General features: G+C 38.6%; 1 protein-coding gene across 2 annotated transcripts in view; it reads right to left on the bottom strand.

The window, feature by feature from the left end:
* The window catches only part of LOC139137471 (uncharacterized), a 144,654-nt gene that overhangs the window by 49,253 nt on the left and 72,031 nt on the right, over nt 1-23,370 (bottom strand). The window contains exons 1-3 of one of the 2 annotated variants that reach the window (XM_070705590.1): nt 21,414-21,567; nt 3,590-3,853; nt 83-168 (exon numbers count right to left, since the gene is read on the bottom strand). In XM_070705590.1, the coding sequence (XP_070561691.1) occupies nt 83-168; nt 3,590-3,853; nt 21,414-21,486 (423 nt within the window). In that variant the 5' untranslated portion in view covers nt 21,487-21,567. Of the gene's footprint in view, nt 1-82; nt 169-3,589; nt 3,854-21,413; nt 21,568-23,370 lie in introns of those variants that run through there. The other variant, XM_070705591.1, reaches the window with a different exon arrangement.

Raw genomic sequence — 23,370 nt, 5'->3', positions numbered from 1 at the left:
TGCATCGCGTTGTTCCATTTTCGTCAATCATTGGCGCATTGAAATACCGAGCTATCTAAGATACAAACCGATGAGTACGTACCTCTGTTACGTTCACTTCGGCGAACGCTTCTATCGGATATCGACTTAACATTTCATCAGTTCCGCACGTCATTGTACCGTGTGACCCTGAAAGCAAAACTTTCTCAATAATTCTCAATAACTTGCGCGCGAGCCTTCTGATCTAATTTTGGAGTGTTTGGTTTGGCCATTCCCCGGTTTTACAGCCAAAAATTATATTTCAAACTAAATAACCAATTCACAATCTTAACGAGTAATTGACAATTACATTGTACCCGCTTGTATTTGGTAATTTGTCTTCGGGAAGTGACAAAATTGAAGTTGATATTATGCGCATGAGAAAGTAATTCTGGTACCAAAGCCCTGTCTGTGACTGACACCAATATTTTAGTAGACATAAGTAATAGTATGAATGGGATAGGGTTATGTCCTTTTACCTAGTAGGACAGAATTAGGTATGTCATACCCGGGCTCTTGCAACGTCAAAATTCAACTAATCTGCAAGAACTGCTCCAGAAATATTTGAGTAATACTCTCGACATAAAAAGTCAGAACACCAGATGTGAACCAAAAATGTACCCATTTCAGTACAAAAGGACTTCCTATAATTAGATATTGGTACTGCTAAATGCCTTTCTTCACTGTCAGATCTTTGTATGATCATCATCTGCATCAAGTGTCATCAGATTCAATGTAGTCATTCAGGATATAGATCGCTAATTACAAACATTGTTTCCCTATTTAGAGGCTCAACTTTACTACTGAAAACAATGGCCTTGTTCCATATTATTATGGTAAAAATGTAAAGTCAATCTGGGCTACCGCCCTATTTAAAAACGGTCATTAAATAAGTCAATTAATAATTAATAGACAGGATAGCACATAATTTCGTATTTTCAACAGGATCAGAAATTCGAAAATAGAAATGCCTTCAGTCAAAATTTTTAAAACAGAAGACTTTATAATTAAAAATGATAGCCTTTGTATCAGCCATGTGTCAGTCCATCATGTCTCCTGCTTTGCATTTCAGCGCATCAAGGGAATTTGATACATAATGTTCATCTAGGAATTGTTTGCAATTCAAGTGGAGGTTGTTTATTCAACAATCGCATATGAGGAGTGTCCTTCACTATTTGAGAACTTTCAAATTGTGCAAAGTACAATGTCGACGGACAGCGATTGCAGCTCGGCAACATAAGGGAGCGTTCAGTTATTACGGCCGGGGTGGGCTGACAAAATCCAGGAGGGAGGTTCACCTCAAATTTGAAACCTGCAAAGGGGGTCATGTATTTTTCAAACAGCACAAAAGGGGTCACTTAATTTTCATAGTATCTGTCCTGTCAAAAAGCAGTTTCGGCGTTCAAAAATATTCTGGGAAATAAAAATGATTCCCTGCATGATTTTATTCTCGGAAGTCATTTAACTGTAAATCTGAATAAAAGTATAATTATCTGTCACATGAACATCTTGCCTTTGCAACTCTGAGGCTTAATTCTTGTAAATCGAGCTCGCTGAGGCAATGAACAATTCCTATTACTTACATATTAGAGATATAGCATGTTTTGTCAGGGAAAATATTAAACAGATATTTGTAGACTACCATGACCAGTGAAAGGTAGAATTTCAACATCATAATTGTTGTCCACATCTGAACTTTCAAAAACCCTATTTGAACCAAGTACATTTGTATCAATTGTCAAACACTATAACAGCACAGATTTAGTTAATTTAGTATAGTAAACGCATTATTCATGGTTTTCTCATAAACTCCAATGTACCTGTATAGTGAATAAACATTTCACTGAAATTCCAAAATCAAATTTCTTTCACACCCTAGTCTAATCAAGTTCTTTAAAATGAATTATCAAACGTCAATAAATACACAGATTTAGCTAGTTTTGCATAAATTGTTTATAGTTCTCTCATGGATTACCATGTATAGTGGATCAACATTTTCAGTGACGTTCCAAAATCAAAATTTTTGTACACATACGAGTTGTAACCACCCTATTCCAATCAAGTACATTTATGTCAATTTTAAAACATCTATAAATGCATACTGCATTGCTACTTTTGTATTGAATTAGTATTACATAGATTTGTCATAGACTACCATGTATAGTGAATCAACATTAATTAAATCAAAATATCCATTAGGGAAAGACTGCATTAACTTGCATGGTACCTGAAACCCGGGTCCTTGCCTGGCCAACTCGGGTGACAAACAGAAGACTTTTAATCCCCCAAGGCGTTCATGAGCCATTGTTACGTTTATCTAATTTGGCTGGTACCTCTGTAGGAAAGGCAGGTCTGTGACATTAATCCTCTGATAACTAAGTAGGGAAGTGGGGTATTCCTAAGTTAATGGAGCTTTCCCGTAATGCGAATTTTTGTACACAGACGCACTTTTTGCCCGCCACTTCAAGCAAGGTACACTTACATAAATCATTTACTAATATATATTGGTTTTTTTATGGGAATATGTTAACAGTTTGCCCAAAAGACTCCCATATATTACGAGTTGATATTAAAGAAATAAAGGGGGACGCGCTGACCGTTTATTTATGGGCGGGGGCGAGAAGAAAGCCAAAAATTAACGGGCGAGGCTTGCTGACCACGTTACTTTTGGCTTTCCTCTCGCCTGCGCCCATAAATAAACGTAAATGGTCAGCGCTGAGTCTGTTATTTCCATTATACTATCAACGGACCCCCAAAACCGTGAAAATTTGCGAAAATTTCCCCCGCGAATGACAAGGGGCCCGGAACTTGTCAGCGAGAAGTGCGCGTGCCATAAAAATTTTGCAAATCCGGAGATTTTTTCAAAACAATGTCTAAACTTGGCCAACAAGTGTTCCGTTTATTTTGTGATTGATTATGATCTATGTACAAATTACGATTTACGTTTTAGCTGAAAAGTTACGATGTTTACGATATTATTCATGTTCACGGGCACATAAACTAACGTTTATTGCGTATTTGTGGTCGGTCACATGGTTCAGCTTGACCAATTGAAATGCGACGGACAGGGCATGGTAATATAATTTAGGATGAAGCACTATATCAGCCACATTTTGCCTTTTGATAGTTGCGCAAAAAATTTTGACCTTCTCAAAAGGCATGCGTAAAATATCATGCCTGCGCAAACAATATTACTACCCACCTGTACTTTCTGTCCCATCCCTTTGAGGGGGATTTCAAAATTATAGCAAGTCAGAAGGGGAGATTTTAACGCATTGTGAGTTTATTAGGAAGGGGGTCATTAGCAAAAATCTTGGAATCATTTTCTGGATCTTATCGCACCGCTGCCGTGGTGTTTGTGTGTGCAGCTTTACTCAAGCAATTTTTTTTTGGGGGGGGTTCATGACATTTTTGTCATCTTAAAAGAGGGGTAATCAATTTTTTGCTGCAATGAGTAGAGGGGATCACTTATTTTGACTGGTACACAGGAAGAATAAGCGGGCCCACCCAAGACATAATAACCGAACGCTCCCTAAGAGTTTGTTATGAAAACAACAAGGAGCGCCCTCACCTGGACAACAGAAACGGACTTTATAGTCGTGACATGTTCGATTGTCCTGATCTTCATCCATGCATACGAGACCAGATGCATTGAACTGACGGAGCACGTCTCCAGTTTGCTGTGCCGTAATGCCACTTAACGTTGTTGCTTCGATAGACGTCGGGTTGTCACACATGAGAGCCGGATGAACTGTTTTAATGGCATCTGCTGTTTCGATGTCGTTGTTGGTCTCGATGTCAATTGGTCGGCTGTACCAATCCGTCCAGTCGCCAGCTGCATTACAAAGACAATGCAAAGGTGTAACTTTTCTAACTTAACTAGTGGTTCGAGATTGCACTATTGATTTTTTCAGAGTTTATTTTCTTGTTGTTGTTTTGTTTGTGTTTCTTGGCATTAGTGATTTACTTGCCTTGAATGATAACAATTGATAGAATTGATTTAATGTCATATTTTCTAAAGGGTTTCATTTTTTGTTTAACAAAAAATAGCCTTTTCTTCTTCTCATCTTACCCCAGGGCAGGTTGATAGGAGCATGATCAGCGCCTGGATGAGCGACGAAAAGCAAGATTTTCCATTCTGACGGAATATAACTCGAAGAGTTCATTGACAACAAAGATTCGAGTGCAACCAAGAATTGCATGTGGAATGCTGACCATGTTTCTTTTTGTTAAGAAATTGGCACTACTGTTACGATTTGGAACATTGCCCTGTAATCTTCGCATATGTATTGTTGCAGTGTCTATACATCAAAGCACATTGAAAACAATAACATAGAAGAACATGAGAATGTAGTTTACATAAAATCTGGTGTTTATTTGAAGTATGTTGCCCGTTTATAACCCCAAGGGGTCTTGAGTTACCAGAAATAATCGCTATTCCCTGAGACTGTATAGGTGTCGACTATATCCTTATCATGTGATATATTCCGACTCGGAATGAGTACGAGGCTTGTTATAATATAACATAGTGTCTGGCTAAGAGAATAACAGCATATATTTGTTATCCGAGGTACAGGCCAACAGAAAATTGATAGTCTAAAATATGATATTGTTATACAATTATTGAAAATGATAAATCGTAATTATGAAATATTGATATCACATAACCGAGTTAGTATTTTATCCTGATTGAGCTTCCTGGGGTGGGCTGGCAACTTCTTCCTGCACATCAGTCAAAATAAGTGACCCCTACCCATTGCACCAAAACATAGATGAGCCGCCCCTTTCAAGATGACAAAAATTTCATGACTCCCCTCTCTGAGCTGTTTGAAAAATACATGACCCCCTTGCAGTTTTCAAATTTAAGGTGACCTCCCTTGATATTGCCGGCCCACCCCCGGCCGTAATAACCGAACGCTCCCTTAGGTCGTAGGACAAAACTCTGGTTTTGCCGTCCGACTCAAATACCCTGGCATTGCAGCAACTTTATTAATTCTTTATTAATCAGTCCATCATCCAACAGGCGTTAGCCCAATTACAGGATGAGGTATGCATAACCCACTAACCCCAAGTGGAGCACTGAGGAGTAAGGTGCCTTGCTCAAGGGCACAACACCGTGCTAGAGTCTCGAACTCACCATCCTCCGACAGTGAGTCCGTTACTCTGGACCTACTGGGTCTTGAACCGGGTCTCGAACTCACCACCCTCGGATAGTGAGTCCGTTACCCTAACCACTTGGCCACGGTGCCTCCTCAAACTCAACGTTTTGACCCGTTTGCGTGTCTGCAACAACGATGAAGTCAGGCATGGTTGTCTCAGAGACACTGGCTCATTAATGCTCGCGGGTTTTGGAGGTAAACTTAGGTGTTTCATGGTGGGATCCTCTAACTTCCGCCGCTGTTAAAATCAATTTTTGCACTTGTCGGAAAAAATGTTTTGCTGTTCCCAAAAACGTTACTCTGTCGCCATTGAAAGAGTTTGGTATGTACAATAAGTAATTGCGCCTTCACAAAAAAAATATATCTCCGTAAATTGCACGTCCTATTGACATAATAGGTGCTTCGGAACCAAGGGTATAAACTTCTACTCAATCTCCCCTTGTGTGTCATTATCAACAATATATATTAGGGGTCCTTAGTTAAAATTCAAGATGGTCGATATAATCTGTTTTAACTTTATAAGGGAAAGTATTTTTTTCAATGTAAGCAAAACATGCCAGTGGAAAATTGGCCTATTGACAAAAGCGGCAAGCCAGCGAAGTCTTGTAAATATGAGAATCCGAATATGAGTCTCAGAAAAGCATTCTGTCGTTACAGTAGAATGCACTACCGACGATGCATTTCCTTGAATTAGATCACTCTGGGGTCAAATGAACGGGAAAAGTGTTCAATACTCAAAGTATTCAATACCCATTCAACAAATATTTAAGAAATACTTCAACACATTCAAGAATCATGACAGAACTTTCCCTAACAGCTGTTCCATAATATATTTATGGAATAATATATTGTCCGGTGGGAAGGTGCCGATGAAATGAATCCCGCAAGGTCGCAAACTTCATTGGCAAAATTTAAAAGGGACGCCATTACAACAACATCACGATAAAAGTTTTTTTTTATTTCACTTAGGGACAACAACTGCAATTTTGGTAACTCTCATTACTTTTGTTCCAGAATACGATTACATATTTTTCGCTTTCAAAAAGTATCTAGAAAACACAAAGTATGAGCCTACCAACCTAACAAGTTGTGCACAATGTGCGATATCTACGGTGGCCCCTACACGTCACATATAACTTTATTGGGAATGTAAACTCTAATTTCTCTTGCCGATATCTTTAATATTTAGAAGAGATTTTATATCTCCGATGCAAACGTTAAATGTTGTACTGAAAATTTTATTTTTGGGAAAACTGTTTTTTAAAAATCTTTTAACAAAATAACCCTTTTAACCTTCAACAAAAACATTTGTTTCTCAAAAGTGTTATATATTTTGTAAAACAAAAGGGAATATTGTTCGAAAGTACCAACTTAAAATTCTTTTAAGATTTATTTCTTGAGCACGAACTGTGTATATGGGGATTTGGCCGAGCATTTATGAATGTGATTTCTTTGCTGGGTGACTAGGTGCCGTACTTTGTGAGTTCGAATCCGATCGAAAAGCTACTGTATGATTGCCATGATATCTGTATCAGTTCTGGTTCACACGTTTTTTACAAAAACCATCACCTACAGCATAACCAGTTAGAAAATCACATGTTGTATGTGCATAGCATTTTAAACACATGTCGAGGCTTTTACGTCGTACTCAATAATCCATGAGCACAAATAACAAATATAACCAACCGAGGAAATTCATCTTTGATTTTATGTCTGATAAAGCGTTGAATATGTAAACGACTTGTAAACGGATTCCTTTCAAACGTCAGGATGACCTTCGAAACACAAGCATTATCCTGATTCCGTTTAAAAGTGTATACGGTATTGAATGTCGATTTCTGGCCACTGGCCGCGATGAAAGTTAGTAGCGTTGTTAAATGTCCGACGACTGGATCGCACATATATTGTCATTCCGTTAACGAGTAAGTTAGCAATCATCCATGAAAACCACGATTTGCTGAAGAACAAATTTGCGATAACAAGAAAATAACAACAAGAGAAATACGCACTCTTTTACGATTTATCGGGACACCAAGCTTGCTAATTACTTAGCAAGATCGCTGATGATATTGAGACTTTGATCGGTAATTAACAAAGCATTTTGGTAATTCACCTCAAACTTGATACTTGATCTGGCTACAGTAACTCCATGGGTGGCAAAGTGTAATTACAGACGCCAACAACTATAGTGTATGCATTGATAGCATAACCAATTTGAGACATGCGTTTGCACTCAAAGTTTTCAACAGTGTACCCATACAAAAAAGAATTGCTGAAGAAAGTGATAAAAAGGCACTAGGCAAATACAGCTTGCAATGCAGAAAACCTGCCAACTGCACCAAAAAGATTCCTTTAACCTCAACAAGTCATTGACAATGACTTAGTCCCAACTTGTAATAGGAGTATTAGTCTTGATGGGGCAGGGAAATTTGGTCATTAAGAAGTATCACTGGAGTGTATATGTTGAGATCTATGGGCACATAGGTCTATGTCGTTGTTCCCAATTTGAAACACATGACGCATGTCTAAGTTATGGTTCTAAATCAGGAAAAAAGATCAGACCTCTAGCTGTATTGGCCAGCCAAGAAATACATTTGCGCATAATAAATGAGGTATAAGATGTGACATCATTATGGATTGGTATGATTGCGATTATTATCTTAAGGTCTAACATCCTATCAAAATTGGAGGGTATAGAACTTGTGGTTACTGAGTTATGCATATATATGTATAATCAAGGTCAAAGGTCATCGAGGTCACGTGACATTTTGAAAACAAAAATTGTATTGCTAATTAATCCCTATATGCCAAAAATCAGACCTCTAGCTCTATTCGCTTGCCCAGAATTAGATATGTGCATAATTAATGAAGTAAAGTGTGTGTTGTCATAAGGTCTCCCATCCTACTAAATATAAAGGACATAGCACTTGGGGTTATTTATTGACATAAACGTATATTCTAGGTAAAAGGTCATCGAGGTCACATGACATTTTGTCAAAAATCTTCTATCGTATAGTTATCCCTATATACCAAAAATCAGACATCCAGCTCTATTGGCTTGCTCAGAATTAGATATGCACATAATTAATGAGGTACAGTATGTGGTGTCATAAGGTCTTCCATCATACCAAATATGGAGGGTGTAGCACTTGTGGTTACTGAGTTATGGACAAATATGTATATTTGAGGTCAAAGGTCATCGAGGTCACGAGACATTTTGTCAAAAACTTCGTAGTGCTAAGTTATCCCTATATACCAAAAATCAGACCTCTAGCTCTATTGGCTCGCTCAAAATTATATATGCGCATAATTAATGAGGTATAATATGTGGCGTCATAAGGTGTCCCATCATACCATATGTGAAGGGTATAGCACTTGTGGTTACTGAGTTATGGACAAATATGTATATTTGAGGTCAAAGGTCACCGAGGTTACGTGACATTTTGTAAAAAAATTGAATTGCTATATTATCCCTATGTACGAAAAATCAGACCTCTAGCTCTATTGGCTCGCTCAAAATTATATATGTGCATAATTAATGCGGCACAATATGTGGTGTCATCATACCATATATGAAGGGTGTACCACATGTGTTTACTGAGTTATGGACAAATATGTATATTTGAGGTCAAAGGTCACCCAGGTCACGTGACATTTTGTCAAAAAATTGTATTCTAAGTTATCCCTATATACCAAAAATCAGACCTCTAGCTCTATTGACTCACTCAAAATTAGATATGCGCATAATTAATGAGGTACAATATGTGGCGTCATAAGGTGTCCCATCATACCATATATGAAGGGTGTAGCACTTGTGGTTACTGAGTTATGGACAAATATGTATATTTGAGGTCAAAGGTCACCGAGGTCACATGACATTTTGTCAAAAAAATTGTAGTGCTAAGTTATCCCTATATACCAAAAATCAGACCTCTAGCTCTATTGGCTTGCTCAAAGTTAGATATGCACATAATTAATGAGGTACAATATGTGGTGTCATAAGGTGTCCCATCATACCATAAATGAAGGGTGTAGCACTTGTGGTTACTGAGTTATGGACAAATATGTATATTTGAGGTCAAAGGTCACCGAGGTCACGTGACATTTTGTCAAAATATCTGAAATATATGGAGGGACATGACCTAATCTATAAGCCCCCTGGACTTCATCTGTGGGGACTAAAACTGTGTCACTGCATTCTTTTTGCAATATGAATACGATGAGAAACTAAATTTTTATTTTACTTGGCCTTATACATGGGATTCTATGGAGAGCTGACTTATACATGGGAGTCTATGGAGATGTAAACTAAAAAGTCCTCTAACACGGCCAAATTTGATCGCACTGTGAAACAAATCGACATGCATCTGTATGGGGTAGGGTACTATCCTTGTGCAAAGGATGAAAGAAATTGACCAGGGCATGTCTGAGATATCTGCGTGAACGGATGGACGCACGCACGCACGCACGGACATGACCAAACCTAGAAGTCCCCCTGGACAGTGTCCGTGGGGACTAATGAGCATGATTGAACAGTCCCACTTAATACTTTTTCCATAATGCTCAATTCATGCTGATTTAAGCATAATTAGTGAATTTCAACGTTCAATCACTAACCTAAATTGACTGACACCCAAAGAAATTGTTAAGGAAGAAAAAATACAGAAAAGATTTACAATCTCTCGAATTCCATGAACTGGCATTCATCACATTTGTACCATGGAGCTAAAAAATGAAGACAGCGAAACTCGGCAATGATTCCGAGCTGAACTGACTCAGTATTTTATATTGCTATATCAAATTAAATTGATTGCACAATCCCAAGATCAATGACATTTTGGTGAAATTTCCGCATGAATCATATCTTAAAATAAAAAATAAATATGAAACAAAGACGTCATGTATTTTGCCGATCAACAGCAATGTGTGTGAACTGTGAACCGGTATGTTCATTGCCTGCACGTAAAAGCAGCTCAGCATTTAAATAATAACACACGCCAGCAAGGGCAAGATCACGATTTGTTGCCTGCCCTCGTGTGGTAATATTGATGATGCCCGAGCCGAAGGCGAGGGTATCATCAATATTACCGTCATGAGCACCAGCCCGAGGGCAGGCAACAAATCGTGATCTTGCCCGTGCTAGCGCGTGTTATTAATTTTATTACACCGAACAAACACTTGTTTTCGAAACTTTGCTCAGAATGCAGTCAAGTGTCGATCGAGACTCTCCACAGTGAAACGTTTTATTTGTTGCTCGATCTCTGCTACCTCCATGCTCGATCGCAATGCTACATGAAGTTGAATTAACGTCTAAAAACGAAGAGAGTGTTGTTCAAGCTTTTCTCGTTTAATGTACTAAACGTCGTCGTGTACTTCAGGTCGAGCTAATTTCTTGTACCTTTTCAAAAGCCATTGCTTTACAGAAAATACCAAGCAAATGTACGCGATGATGTGGTACGCCCAGAAAGGACGCGCGGTATTCCAGAACGTGGTAGCGGGCTATATCACTGCACGCGACAGGGCTATATCAGTGCACGCGACAGGGCTATATCACCTAAGCTATGTTCTATCACTTTTTTATCGTCCGCTCGCACGGCTCGTTAGCCAGACAGGAGTCTTCCACTAACTACGCCGTGCGGGATACCCCCACTATTTTGCGTTAAGGAGTTTGATGGAATTAGAAAATCAGGCGGACCAATCAGAGCACGCGTTACACTCAAAGATAAAACCACGCCTACCTTCCAAACGCCGACCACCGCACTGTTTGTGCACAGCTTTTCTCTCGATTTACTTACTGGTTTACTAGACTTGGTTCAAGTGCGTGATTGTGAACATGTAAGTTGGGTGAACGTCTGGAATGCAATGATCTGTGTTCTGTTTTCATGTGAAATGTGTGAGTAGGATTATGTGAACGCGCTGAGTGGGGTGAATATGGTGTCCAATCCATGCCAAAATTACTACTTTGATTTCACAACACAACATGCCATTCCCAATTCTATTTACAATTCAACATGCTATTTCACAACACAACATGCCATTCCCAATTCTATTTTACAATTCAACATGCTATTTCACAACACACATGCCATTCCGAATTCTATTTTACAATTCAACATGCTATTTCACAACACAACATGCCATTCCGAATCCTATTTTACAATTCAACATGCTATTTCACAACACAACATGCCATTCCAAATCCTATTTTACAACTCAACATGCTCTTGCCAATTTCATTTGACAACACATCATGCACTTCCAAATCCTATTTTACAACTCAACATGCTCTTGCCAATTTCATTGACAACACATCATGCACTTCCAAATCCTATTTTACAACTCAACATGCTCTTGCCAATTTCATTTGACAACACATCATGCACTTCCAAATCCTATTTTACAACTCAACATGCTCTTGCCAATTTCATTTGACAACACATCATGCACTTCCAAATCCTATTTTACAACTCAACATGCTCTTGCAATTTCATTTGACAACACATCATGCACTTCCAAATCCTATTTTACAACTCAACATGCTCTTGCCAATTTCATTTGACAACACATCATGCACTTCCAAATCCTATTTTACAACTCAACATGCTCTTGCAATTTCATTTGACAACACATCATGCACTTCCAAATCCTATTTTACAACTCAACATGCTCTTGCCAATTTCATTTGACAACACATCATGCACTTCCAAATCCTATTTTACAACTCAACATGCTCTTGCCAATTTCATTTGACAACACATCATGCACTTCCAAATCCTATTTTACAACTCAACATGCTCTTGCCAATTTCATTTGACAACACATCATGCACTTCCAAATCCTATTTCACAATTCAACATCCCATTCTAAAGCTAGCTCTGCGGAGCAGGGCAGTGTTACTGGCTATCGAACAAGATTCAAAATGGCGGACGCGAAATGGTCCCCTCGCACAGAGAGAGAAATGCGAACTTTGCACAAGTCTAAAAACGCAGCTTAGCACATTGTGTATCTAAACAAGATGAGCGTGCTCGAAAACTAGGATCGATCACGATTTTAAATTAAAAATTGGCTGTTTTTGGAAAAGAAACTGCGCGTTAAAATAAGCAGTTTTGTCTATTGTGCACCGTGGGAGGCTTATCGTGTGCGCGGCTCATGTGAAAGACCGGGCAAGATTCACCCTCAATCATAAGTATCCGCTGACCTCCCTCCGAGCTCAGACATTATCATGATTATCTCCGTTCTGTGACGGAGCAGGTCGTACAATTTTCATAGTTCATTGCGCATGCTAAGTAGACATTGCCAATATAATCTACAAGATTTTTTCGCTTTACCTTGTAAAAGAACCTTGTTTTACGGGTACCAGTCAACTCGCACTTTTTCCAACCCGCCCAGAACCAACTCGCCCGATTCCAACTCGCCCGATACCAACTCGCCCGATTCCAACTCGCCCGATGCCAACTCGCCCGATACCAACTCGCCCGATATTATTTTGCAATTTTATGAGTACCTGGTACGCTAGGTCTGCATGGCAGGGCTGTGTGTTTACCGGCGTTATACGGAGGCCGTATAACGCCGGTAAACACACAGCCCTGCCATGCAGAGCTACTGGTACGCTTGCTGCGAATCGGTAGCCTTTGCCACTCGGGTAGCTTGGTCATTGGAGTGGAAGAACATATCAAAGAGTGGCAGGGCTTGTTTTCGCAGCAACTGGTACGCATAAAACGTTTTATTTCTAACAACAAATATTTCTAACATAGAGAACCACAGGTGCGGCTTGAAATATGTGCCAACACGGAAAACTTTTTATTTGCGAATTTCACGTTTTGCAAATCTCTTGAAAGAATAAATTTCGTTCGGCTTCTTTACGTATAGGGATAGTTACTGCGTACTGGCTCACTTCTTTAGGAACAGCAGGACCGTCTTTCACGAGTTACTGGCCTGGCATGACATGAAATAGCTGGCCTCGGGCCATCGGGTTAGCGTACATGGAATCTACAACACGCTATCTCAAACAACGGGCGAGTTGGTATCGGGCGAGTTTGAATCGGGCGAGTTGGTTCTGGGCGGGTGGGAAAAGTGCGAGTTGACTGTAATTCCCTTGGAAGCTGAGGAAAAACCCTGTCGCCAAATAGAAAACTTTCCCCTGAAAGGAATTTATTTATTTTCCTACAACCAAATACCTAATCAGTGATATTTTAAAAGTTGTACGTTACGGTCAAAAAGCAGAGAGGAAATTCTTCCGTACTGATTTCCTGCATTATTTATTATTATTATTATTATTATTATTATTATTATTATTATTATTTTGTGGTTTCCAAAGCTTACATAAAACGAAAAAGACTAACATTTTGACAGGACAGGAAACGCCAGCTGAAAGCCATATAAAAGTTGTTGCTAAACACATATTTTTTCCGCTGCAAAAAGTTTTAATATTTTATTAAAGCTCGGTAGTCAGACACTTTATGAAGTTCACAAGCTTAATTTTCAATTTTGATAAGGGGGTCAAAATTATCTCAATGGCAATTAAGCAAATATTTACAACGAAAACATCACGAGATTTCTAAAAGTTAACAGTATTTGCGAATAGAGGTCACTTTCGCAATTTCCAAAGTTATTTGTGAACACTTGTCAAGGAAGTGTTCGAAGATTAAAGAAAACTCCTCCACGGCTGTCATTTCATTCTCTCCATTGTACAACATACATTGTGACGCAAATAGATACCAACTTTTCGATGCTGCGCGTCGAATTATGAGATAAAAAAGTTGACACAAGAATACCTTGAAAAGATTACAGTAGCGTGTAGTTGTGACACGAAAATAGTTTGCAGCAATCTGTACTATCTGACCGCACCAGCTCCGCGTGTAACAAAATTATTTAATTATCTCAGAACTGAGTAACCTGCACTATAGCGTTAAACTCCTATTTTGTTAAGAAACGACGAAATCATCTCAATTCCAAGCATTCTTCAATATGCTCACGGCTATCTATTGTCTTCAGTTTCACTTTGCTGCAATCTGCATAGCTGTGATATCGCAGCGGTACTTGTGGCGTGTATCGAACGCGCTCGGGTCATTGAGGTCATCGCCACTGTGGCGATGACCTCAATGACCCGAGCGCGTTCGATACACGCCATACCACTGCGATATCACAGCTATACAATCTGCAATATCCGACAATCTATGACTCGGCTCCGAGTAACCTTCACTAACGTTAAAACTCCGTCTAGGCTAAAAAAATTACCAATCCGTCTCAGTCTGCAGCATCCTCCAATACACTCAGGACTCTATAAAAGTCCACACATAAGAAAAGTCAATCACTTTGCAGCTATCTGCAAAGGTACAAAAATTATTAGTCTCAGCTCGGAGCAAACTTCACTGACGTTAAACTCCGTCAAGGATGAGAAATTACTGATCTATCTCAGGCCGTAGCATTCTCCAATACACTTAGGACTCTGGGATCAAAGTCCACAGATATGAAAAGTCAATCACTTTGCAGCCATATGCAATATCTGACAAGCTTTGTATATAGTACAAAATAAAATAATGTCTCAGCTCAGAGCAAACTGCACCAAGGTTGAAACTCCGACCCGGGAACTCCGACAATGAAAACAAATTTCAAATCGCAGTCTGTTGCATCTACAATAAACTCAAAACTGTATCTACAGTCCATACATACGAAAGTCAATAGTTTGAAGCCATCTGCAATATCTGACACGCTATGTATAGTACAGAAATTATAAAATGTCTCAGCTCGGAGCAAACTGCACCAAGGTAACAATCCCGACCATGTAAAGAAATTTCAAATCTATGTCAGTCCGTTGCATCCACAATAAACTCAGAACTCTATCAGTGACGTCTGGCGGTTCGCCTGCAATGAGTCGAGAGCCTGTGGGCAAAACCACTGGTTGCAACGCGCTACTACCTCCATGCTCCACGAAAACAATCGGTTTTTTTCACCCAAAATTGTGATCGATCTCCTATTTTGAGCACGCTCAACTTGTCTAGATGCACGATGAGCAAAGCTGTGCTTTTGAACTTACACAAAGCCCACTTTCATCTCTCTATGCGATGGGACCATATCCGTATCAGATGCGCCATATAGTAAATCTCGGTCTTTCACGATAAGCCTCCCACGGTGCACAATAGACAAAACTGCTTATTTTAACCGCAGTTTCTTTTCCAAAAAAAGCCAATTTTTAATTTAAAATCGTGATCAATCCTAGTTTTCGAGCACGCTCATTTGTTTAGATACACAATGTGCTAAGCTGCGTTTTTAGACTTGTGCAAAGTTCGCATTTCTCTCTCTGTGCGAGGGGACCATTTCGCGTCCGCCATTTTGAATCTTGTTCGATAGCCAGTAACGCAGAGCTAGCTTTAGAATAGGATGTTGAATTGTGAAATAGGACTTGGAAGTGCATGATGTGTTGTCAAATGAAATTGGCAAGAGCATGTTGAGTTGTAAAATAGGATTGGGAGTGCATGATGTGTTGTCAAATGAAATTGGCAAGAGCATGTTGAGTTGTAAAATAGGATTTGGGAGTGCATGATGTGTTGTCAAATGAAATTGGCAAGAGCATGTTGAGTTGTAAAATAGGATTTGGAAGTGCATGATGTGTTGTCAAATGAAATTGGCAAGAGCATGTTGAGTTGTAAAATAGGATTTGGAAGTGCATGATGTGTTGTCAAATGAAATTGGCAAGAGCATGTTGAGTTGTAAAATAGGATTTGGAAGTGCATGATGTGTTGTCAAATGAAATTGGCAAGAGCATGTTGAGTTGTAAAATAGGATTTGGAAGTGCATGATGTGTTGTCAAATGAAATTGGCAAGAGCATGTTGAGTTGTAAAATAGGATTTGGAAGTGCATGATGTGTTGTCAAATGAAATTGGCAAGAGCATGTTGAGTTGTAAAATAGGATTTGGAAGTGCATGATGTGTTGTCAAATGAAATTGGCAAGAGCATGTTGAGTTGTAAAATAGGATTTGGAAGTGCATGATGTGTTGTCAAATGAAATTGGCAAGAGCATGTTGAGTTGTAAAATAGGATTTGGAAGTGCATGATGTGTTGTCAAATGAAATTGGCAAGAGCATGTTGAGTTGTAAAATAGGATTTGGAAGTGCATGATGTGTTGTCAAATGAAATTGGCAAGAGCATGTTGAGTTGTAAAATAGGATTTGGAAGTGCATGATGTGTTGTCAAATGAAATTGGCAAGAGCATGTTGAGTTGTAAAATAGGATTTGGAATGGCATGTTGTGTTGTGAAATAGCATGTTGAATTGTAAAATAGGATTCGGAATGGCATGTTGTGTTGTGAAATAGCATGTTGAATTGTAAAATAGGATTCGGAATGGCATGTTGTGTTGTGAAATAGCATGTTGAATTGTAAAATAGAATTCGGAATGGCATGTTGTGTTGTGAAATAGCATGTTGAATTGTAAAATAGAATTCGGAATGGCATGTTGTGTTGTAAAATCAAAGTAGTAATTTTGGCATGGATTGGACACCATAGGGTGAACGCGATACAGGGAAGTTTTACCTGCCACAAATTAACTCACTTCTGCTATAGCTGCACAGACTGAATAAAATCGCGTTCGATCACTACCAAATTTTACACGAGGAACTTTTACAAATCATTTTCTTTTTTGAAAACTCACCGACTTGAACCAAGTCTCTGGTTTACCTTCGTCCTGTGACACCCTAATGGCTCAAACGGAGATTTAGGAGTGGGAAGGCAATCTTGCCCGAGTTTAATACAGGATTTGATTGTCATGCATGGAAATCTTACTGCGTGGTGGGGATAAAGTTACGGGCGATTTTCTCGTCATTCAGAAAGGTGGCGAAAAGTTCCGTTTCAGTGATCGTGGGTTACGAAATGTATGGCAACGCTTTGTATCGTGTGAAGCGTATTAGATATCTCTCAAAGAAAAAAAAATCGACGAATATGGCGATAGTGCAGAAGATGACTTTGAAAAAACTGACGCTTGTAGTCTATGAAATTCACCGATGAGTATATTCAATTTGCTTACTGTGATGAATAAGTGATTTTTTTCTGAACAACACCCAAACAAAATCCGGTTCTTTGATTTCCAGTTCTTGCATATTTCACAAAGTCCTAGTCCATGTTTTCGAGCCATGCTTCTAGTTTTTTTTCCCGCGGCGTGTCGATGTTCTGTTCGGGTAAATCCTGTTCATCGTCTCACAATTTTTACAATTTTCCCAAAATATGAACAACAGAATAGCAGCCGGTCGCGCCAGTTGACAGGACCACAATGTCTGAACAACGTCTGAGTAATGGGTTTATCGTGAATTTTTGAGGTCAAAATTGGAGGAGTGGTTTAACAGATTTGCTTCGGTGGGCAGAACATTTCTATTTCGCGCCACGATCTTTTGAGTGTGGCGGGTTGATGTTTTCACCTTACAAGTTGAGCGACAGCTGGGAATATCTTGCAGTAAGACGCGCTGGCGGCTGGGCCTTTGTTTTGACGTTTTGAACACATCAGTTATTTCAGCAGTAGATTTCAGTAGCATGAAATGTAAACAGTGACCACGAATACTTGTAAATGTAACACCAAAAAAAAGTGGGAAAAGACCTATACTACAACATTCGTAGTAACCGATTATCTGATTGGCTATTTACTGGTCACATACAGTCGTGTGGTGGCGCTTTAAAAAACACGATCTAGGGGGTCTATCAGCCAAGGTCTGATTTCGGGAAGCATCCAGCTGCCCGTAGCGGAGACCTTGGCAAGCGAAGATGTCACTTTTTGTTCTATATCACGTGAGTAAGGCTCAGCCAATCACAGTACCTGAATAATACGTGAGGTGTAATAAACCAGTATCAAATGGTCTTCATTTTGTGAAAGAAAACAACCGGCAGTGAAAGTTGTAATAGTCACCGGTAAAAACTCCTCAGAGATGAAAGGATAATTGCTTCAAATGAATGAAATTGCAGGTTTTAGAGGACGAAAACCAGGTTACATGGTCATGGACTTCAATTAGTGGCGCGGCATAAGCAAAATTTTCATAACAATTGTGCATTTTGTGATAAAAGCATGAAATTTGGTATGAATGTAGATTATCATAATATAAATCAATTTGGATACTGAGCCACCACAGGTTGAGTCTCATTCTGTGTGGCGGCCATTTTTAAACATGGCGACCATCTGTCACTATAAAATCCCCTACTTGCTGCTCTACGGATGATTCTGTGGGGAATAGTGGATGTATTTCCATCATAAATGCCCATTAAGATTACTATTTGCATATTTTTATTGTGTTAAAATCAATTTGGATACCAAGCCCTTAAGCATAGAGCCTCGTTCTGGTGTGGCGGCCATTTTTAAACATAGCGATCATCAATTATTGTAAAATTCCATAGGTGCTGTTCTACGGATGATTCTGTGGTGAATAGTGGATGTATTGCCATAATAAATGCATTTTAAGATTACAATTTTTATTGTTTATTGTTTGATTATTTCATTTTCTAAGAAAAGCGAGTTCTTTTAATAAAATCATAGACAATATGGCTGCCACAAGGCCAAAGTGGAAGATTCAAAATTGCCAAATGTAATGTTTTTATTTTACGATGAGCAGCTGTTAGCTGTCCTGTGTAAGTAGACTATGATAAGTTACTGTTCAAAGTTTCTTATTTTATTTTTATTTGTAATCGTTGATGCACATGTTTCAACCATTTTTAGGGTTGTAGCTGGTATGTGTGCATCACACGTACGACCCACTCACCAGATTTTGCAAACTCTTGGCCTAGATCAGCCCACGGCGGTGGTGGGGAGGGTATGAAGAGTTTGAGTGTAAGAACAGCGTGTCCCATGTTCTTCCAATGGATGGGGGGGGGGGGGGGGGTTCTTGAGTAGAAAAGTTGAATATGTGCAATATTTTGACATTCTAATTATCGTTTCTAAACTTTATAATTAGCCATTGACGAGTTTTGCAGGGCGTTCTTGCTCATAAGGCCTAACATGGAAAATTGTGCGGAGAATTTAACCCAATCTCTCTCTTATTCATCTACATTCATACATAGGTCTACATACAAAAAACCATAATAATATTTACTGTTTTTAAGTTTTTAATTTTTTAAGTTTGAACGCTGAAAACAATAACATTTTTGGGGAAAATCTCTTATATGTCCCCATAATTGTCCATGTTAGAGATTTATGATGTAACTACAATTAGTACATTAGTGGCGCCATTTAGAATTTGATCACGTGGAGAACACGATCATATTTTATATTATTTTTGGCTACACTGCTTTTCATAATTCATCTAACACACTGATCTTCTTTAATTTGATATAAATTTCATGATTTACAATTAGTTTAAGAGTTATTTCAACGTCATGTCAATGGTCTATTGCACGAATATAGATGCATGCCCATCATGACAGCCCTGCGCCCACACAGAACTTGACGGGGTGGAAACCGTTGATCTGGCCTGAAACGACGTTCTGCACCCCGTCTATTAGTTATGCATAGTTTACCTTTTCACTTTAATGGAAGATACGTTTGACACCTTTTGGTCGTCTTCGCAAACGATCGGCTGTTCTAATTATACGGTTTCCACGCGACTAAACTTTACCAACAGCGCCACTGCCGTATGTGAAAAAGTGTGAAAGAGGCTCCCCACCTTACTTTCCAAAATGTTTTTGTGTCGAGTTTGTCTATGATTCGTGTCGGATGTGTTCCTACATTCTTATCCGATTTTTTTTGGTGTTAATTAAATGTTTGTTTCGCTTCGGATATATGTAGGGAAATTTGGATTAGCGTGTATTGTAATGTTTTTTTATGTGGGAAAAGCTTATGGCGAGCCGCAGCCGGACCTATGGAGTTTCAAAGTTGATTGAGTCATGGGTGCTTGCGTTTCGAAACCCGTGTGGTTTCTCATCAGTCGCAGTGTAGATACTTTTCTTAGTTTGCTGTTTGTTCTGTGTCGTCACTGAGTGTTGCGTAATTGCCTTTCGCGTTCGTGTAGGTAATGTTTTGTGTTGCCGGTGCCCCGACCCTTGTCTGGGTTTTATGGTAATGCTATTGTTTGCAAGCTTTGCAAGTTTGCAGGCGATTCTTTGGGTACGGGACATGTTTTGTTTCCTTGTTTGAAAGGATCGCTTTACTAATGAAACCCCATAAACCAGGTTTTGTATCAGTTTGGCTCAGCAGATGACTTAAACGAAGACTGGTTAAACAAAAATATCAGTGAGTCTCAAAATCGTGATTTTACAATACCCTTCAAAACATGACTGTAACAGCTATTGCATTCCAATATTTTTTCTGTTAAAAGTCTATTTCATATTAATGACGCGTCCCCGTAGTACATAAAAGAGATTTTATACAAGGAAGTGCCCATTATTATATGTCTAGGTGAAACGGTTGTAGAATTTGAGAAAAGCAGTGACATTAACTTTCAATAAAGTTTGGAGTATGGGGTAAGTATTGGTCATATTTTATAAAAACAGTGGAAGATATTACATATTACAATTTGTCATCTGAAAGAAGAATAAGATTACTTTCCAATGTTACCCCATAAACCATGTTATGTTAAAATATAAGCTAAGCAGATGACATACAAGGAGAAAAAGATGCGATTCGCAATACTTTGACTTTAAGGTACCCTTTAAACATAACTGTAACAGCCATTGCATCCCAATAGTTTTCCTGTTAAAAGTCGATTACATATTTTGACATGTTCTTGTATCAAATAAAACATATTTCATGCAAAGCATTGCCCTTTATAATATGTCTTGGTACAGATTGGTAGAATTTGAGAAAAGCAGTGACAATAATTTGCAATGTAAAGTTTGGGGTATGGGGTAAGTTTTGGATATATTTTATAAAAACAGTGGAAGATATTACGTATTACAATTTGTCATCTGAAAGAAGAATAAGATTACATTCCAATGTTACCCCATAAACCATGTTATGTTAAAATATAAGCTAAGCTGATGACATACAAGAAGATAGGTTTAACGAAAACGCATTAGAGTTGGCAATACTATGATTTTGCGGTATCCTTCAAAATATGACCGGTAGAGCCCAATATTTTGTTTCTGTCAAAAGTCTATTTCACATGATTAACATGTTCCTGTAGCAAATAAAACAGATATCATACAAAGCAGAAAAAACAGAATCTCAAGTTGTCTTGCGCTTAGTTGGTTGATTTCACGAGTAAGTTTTGAATTCTCTCTCATGTAAACTCCATTTTTTCATCTTATTGTAAAAATTCCACATTACCTGTTTGTTCAGTGACCACACAGAGTGTTATAAGGCAAATGAAACTCGTCCGTCTTCCACATGCATGTTCCATCGTCCCAGATGTATTGAAGTTGAATGTGGTTATACGATTATTAAATGACTGAAGAGTTCTGAACAGGATGTACAGATTTATTTAGACTTATCTTCCGCCTTGTTACGTAATTGTAGACTGGGAGATGCGCTGCATGAGGGCGCTCATTCCACGCAAAATTTTCTGACAGGGAAAGGGGTAGGGACCGACCGTGAATGGCAGGACTTTAAATTTGGTATACAGCCAATAAATTTGCAAAGGCCAGAGCTCTCATTCCTCGGGTTGAGCATCATTTCTTGTCAGACATTGAATATTTGCATAGTGTGTGTTCACACTGAACACGACTGTTTCCCTAAAAGAGAACTATTGGCACAGACGGAAATGGGTTGATTGAATTGAGAATGCGCCTCACAGACAGATATTCGAACGCTTATTTTTATAATTTCTTTTTTATTACCAGTTGTGATGTGGAGGCTCATTTTAAAGCTTTTGGAGTGAGACAAAATTTTGCTATCTTAGTTTTCCGAAAATCGAAAATATATTTTTCCCAAAAGAGTTCACACAGGGATGACGGCCATTTTGAATTCCGAATATCGGTAAATGTTGGGTAATTTGTTTCTCTAGTATGTAACTTTGCACGGTGAGCCCTGATTTTGGTTCTTGATTTTTTAAGAGAATGGTTGAAGTTTCCTTGATAAAAGTTTAAAAGTTTAATTCATGCAATTTTGAGGCGCGTACCACCTTAAAAATATCAGGATGAATCATTCGATATTGGGAAGGAGAATCGAATAAATTGATCATTAAAACTTATGTAATTTTTTTATCATGATGGTCATACGAATTGTTCTTTTCTCATTTACTTGATTCATTTCGCAATAGAAAAATTTAGAGAGAACGTGTTCATTTTGGACATAAATTATGGCGTAAAATAGTTTTTGCGACTTTATAATAAAGTTTTGCAGTTTTAGTATAGTTATTACGATAATACCGCAAAGATGCACGAGGACATTGCCGAAGTGTGCGCGGCGCCAAAGTCCGAGAACATTCTTTGAGGTATTTCCGTGATAACTTTATTACTATACGTCTTACATTCGTGACTGGAGCATCAAATGGACATTGACCTTTTCTCGTTCAATGTCAACTATTTCCTTCCTATTTATAGTGGAAGTGCAGTGTGGAACACTATCTTGGAGTTCTATACGCTTCTGGATAGTCTGTGCAATACACGCACAGAGCACTGGACCCGGTATGGTAATCGTCAAGTGGGTCCCTTTAAAAACAGTTCAATGGTGAATGTGCAGATACAGCCGAACGGTGTGGAGTGCTTAAAACGGTAAATGTTACGGAACGGGCGTTCGATACGGCCTTTTCAGCATTCTCGAAATGATTGATGACATTATGTATAATAATCCTTTTTTAAGTACACTGTTAACTTGTCAGGTCGGTCACTCCCTGACCGTGGAAAATCAAACATTTACAATACGAGCAGTCAGTATTGTTTTGCGATATTATTTAAATGCCAGTGGACGTGAATATGCTTGTTATATTTCCGATATAAATCGTTTCAGGCAATGCGCTCTAATAATAGAACGCCTTAACAGATTGCGTATCAGCTTCCACCAGGTGAAAATTGATGAAGTCGACAAAATTTCCAATAGAAAGCGAAACACTCACAAATTATAATAAAATAACATATAATAAATAATAATATATACTAAATATATTAAACATGCAATGTCGACATGAAGTCACGCGAGAATCAGCGATTTAGTAGTGTGTCTTTGAAGCATAAGAGGGACTTGCTCACAAATGTTGCTGCCTGCAATAGTTGGTAGAATCATAGAAACTCATTCTGGAAGGTTTACGGTCGAATGTGCCGCAGGCATTTTAAGTTACCTCCCTTGG

Source organism: Ptychodera flava, chromosome 7 (genome assembly GCF_041260155.1).
Source record: "Ptychodera flava strain L36383 chromosome 7, AS_Pfla_20210202, whole genome shotgun sequence".
NCBI classification, from domain to species: Eukaryota; Metazoa; Hemichordata; class Enteropneusta; family Ptychoderidae; genus Ptychodera; species Ptychodera flava.
This window is presented reverse-complemented; position numbering and strand designations above follow the sequence as displayed.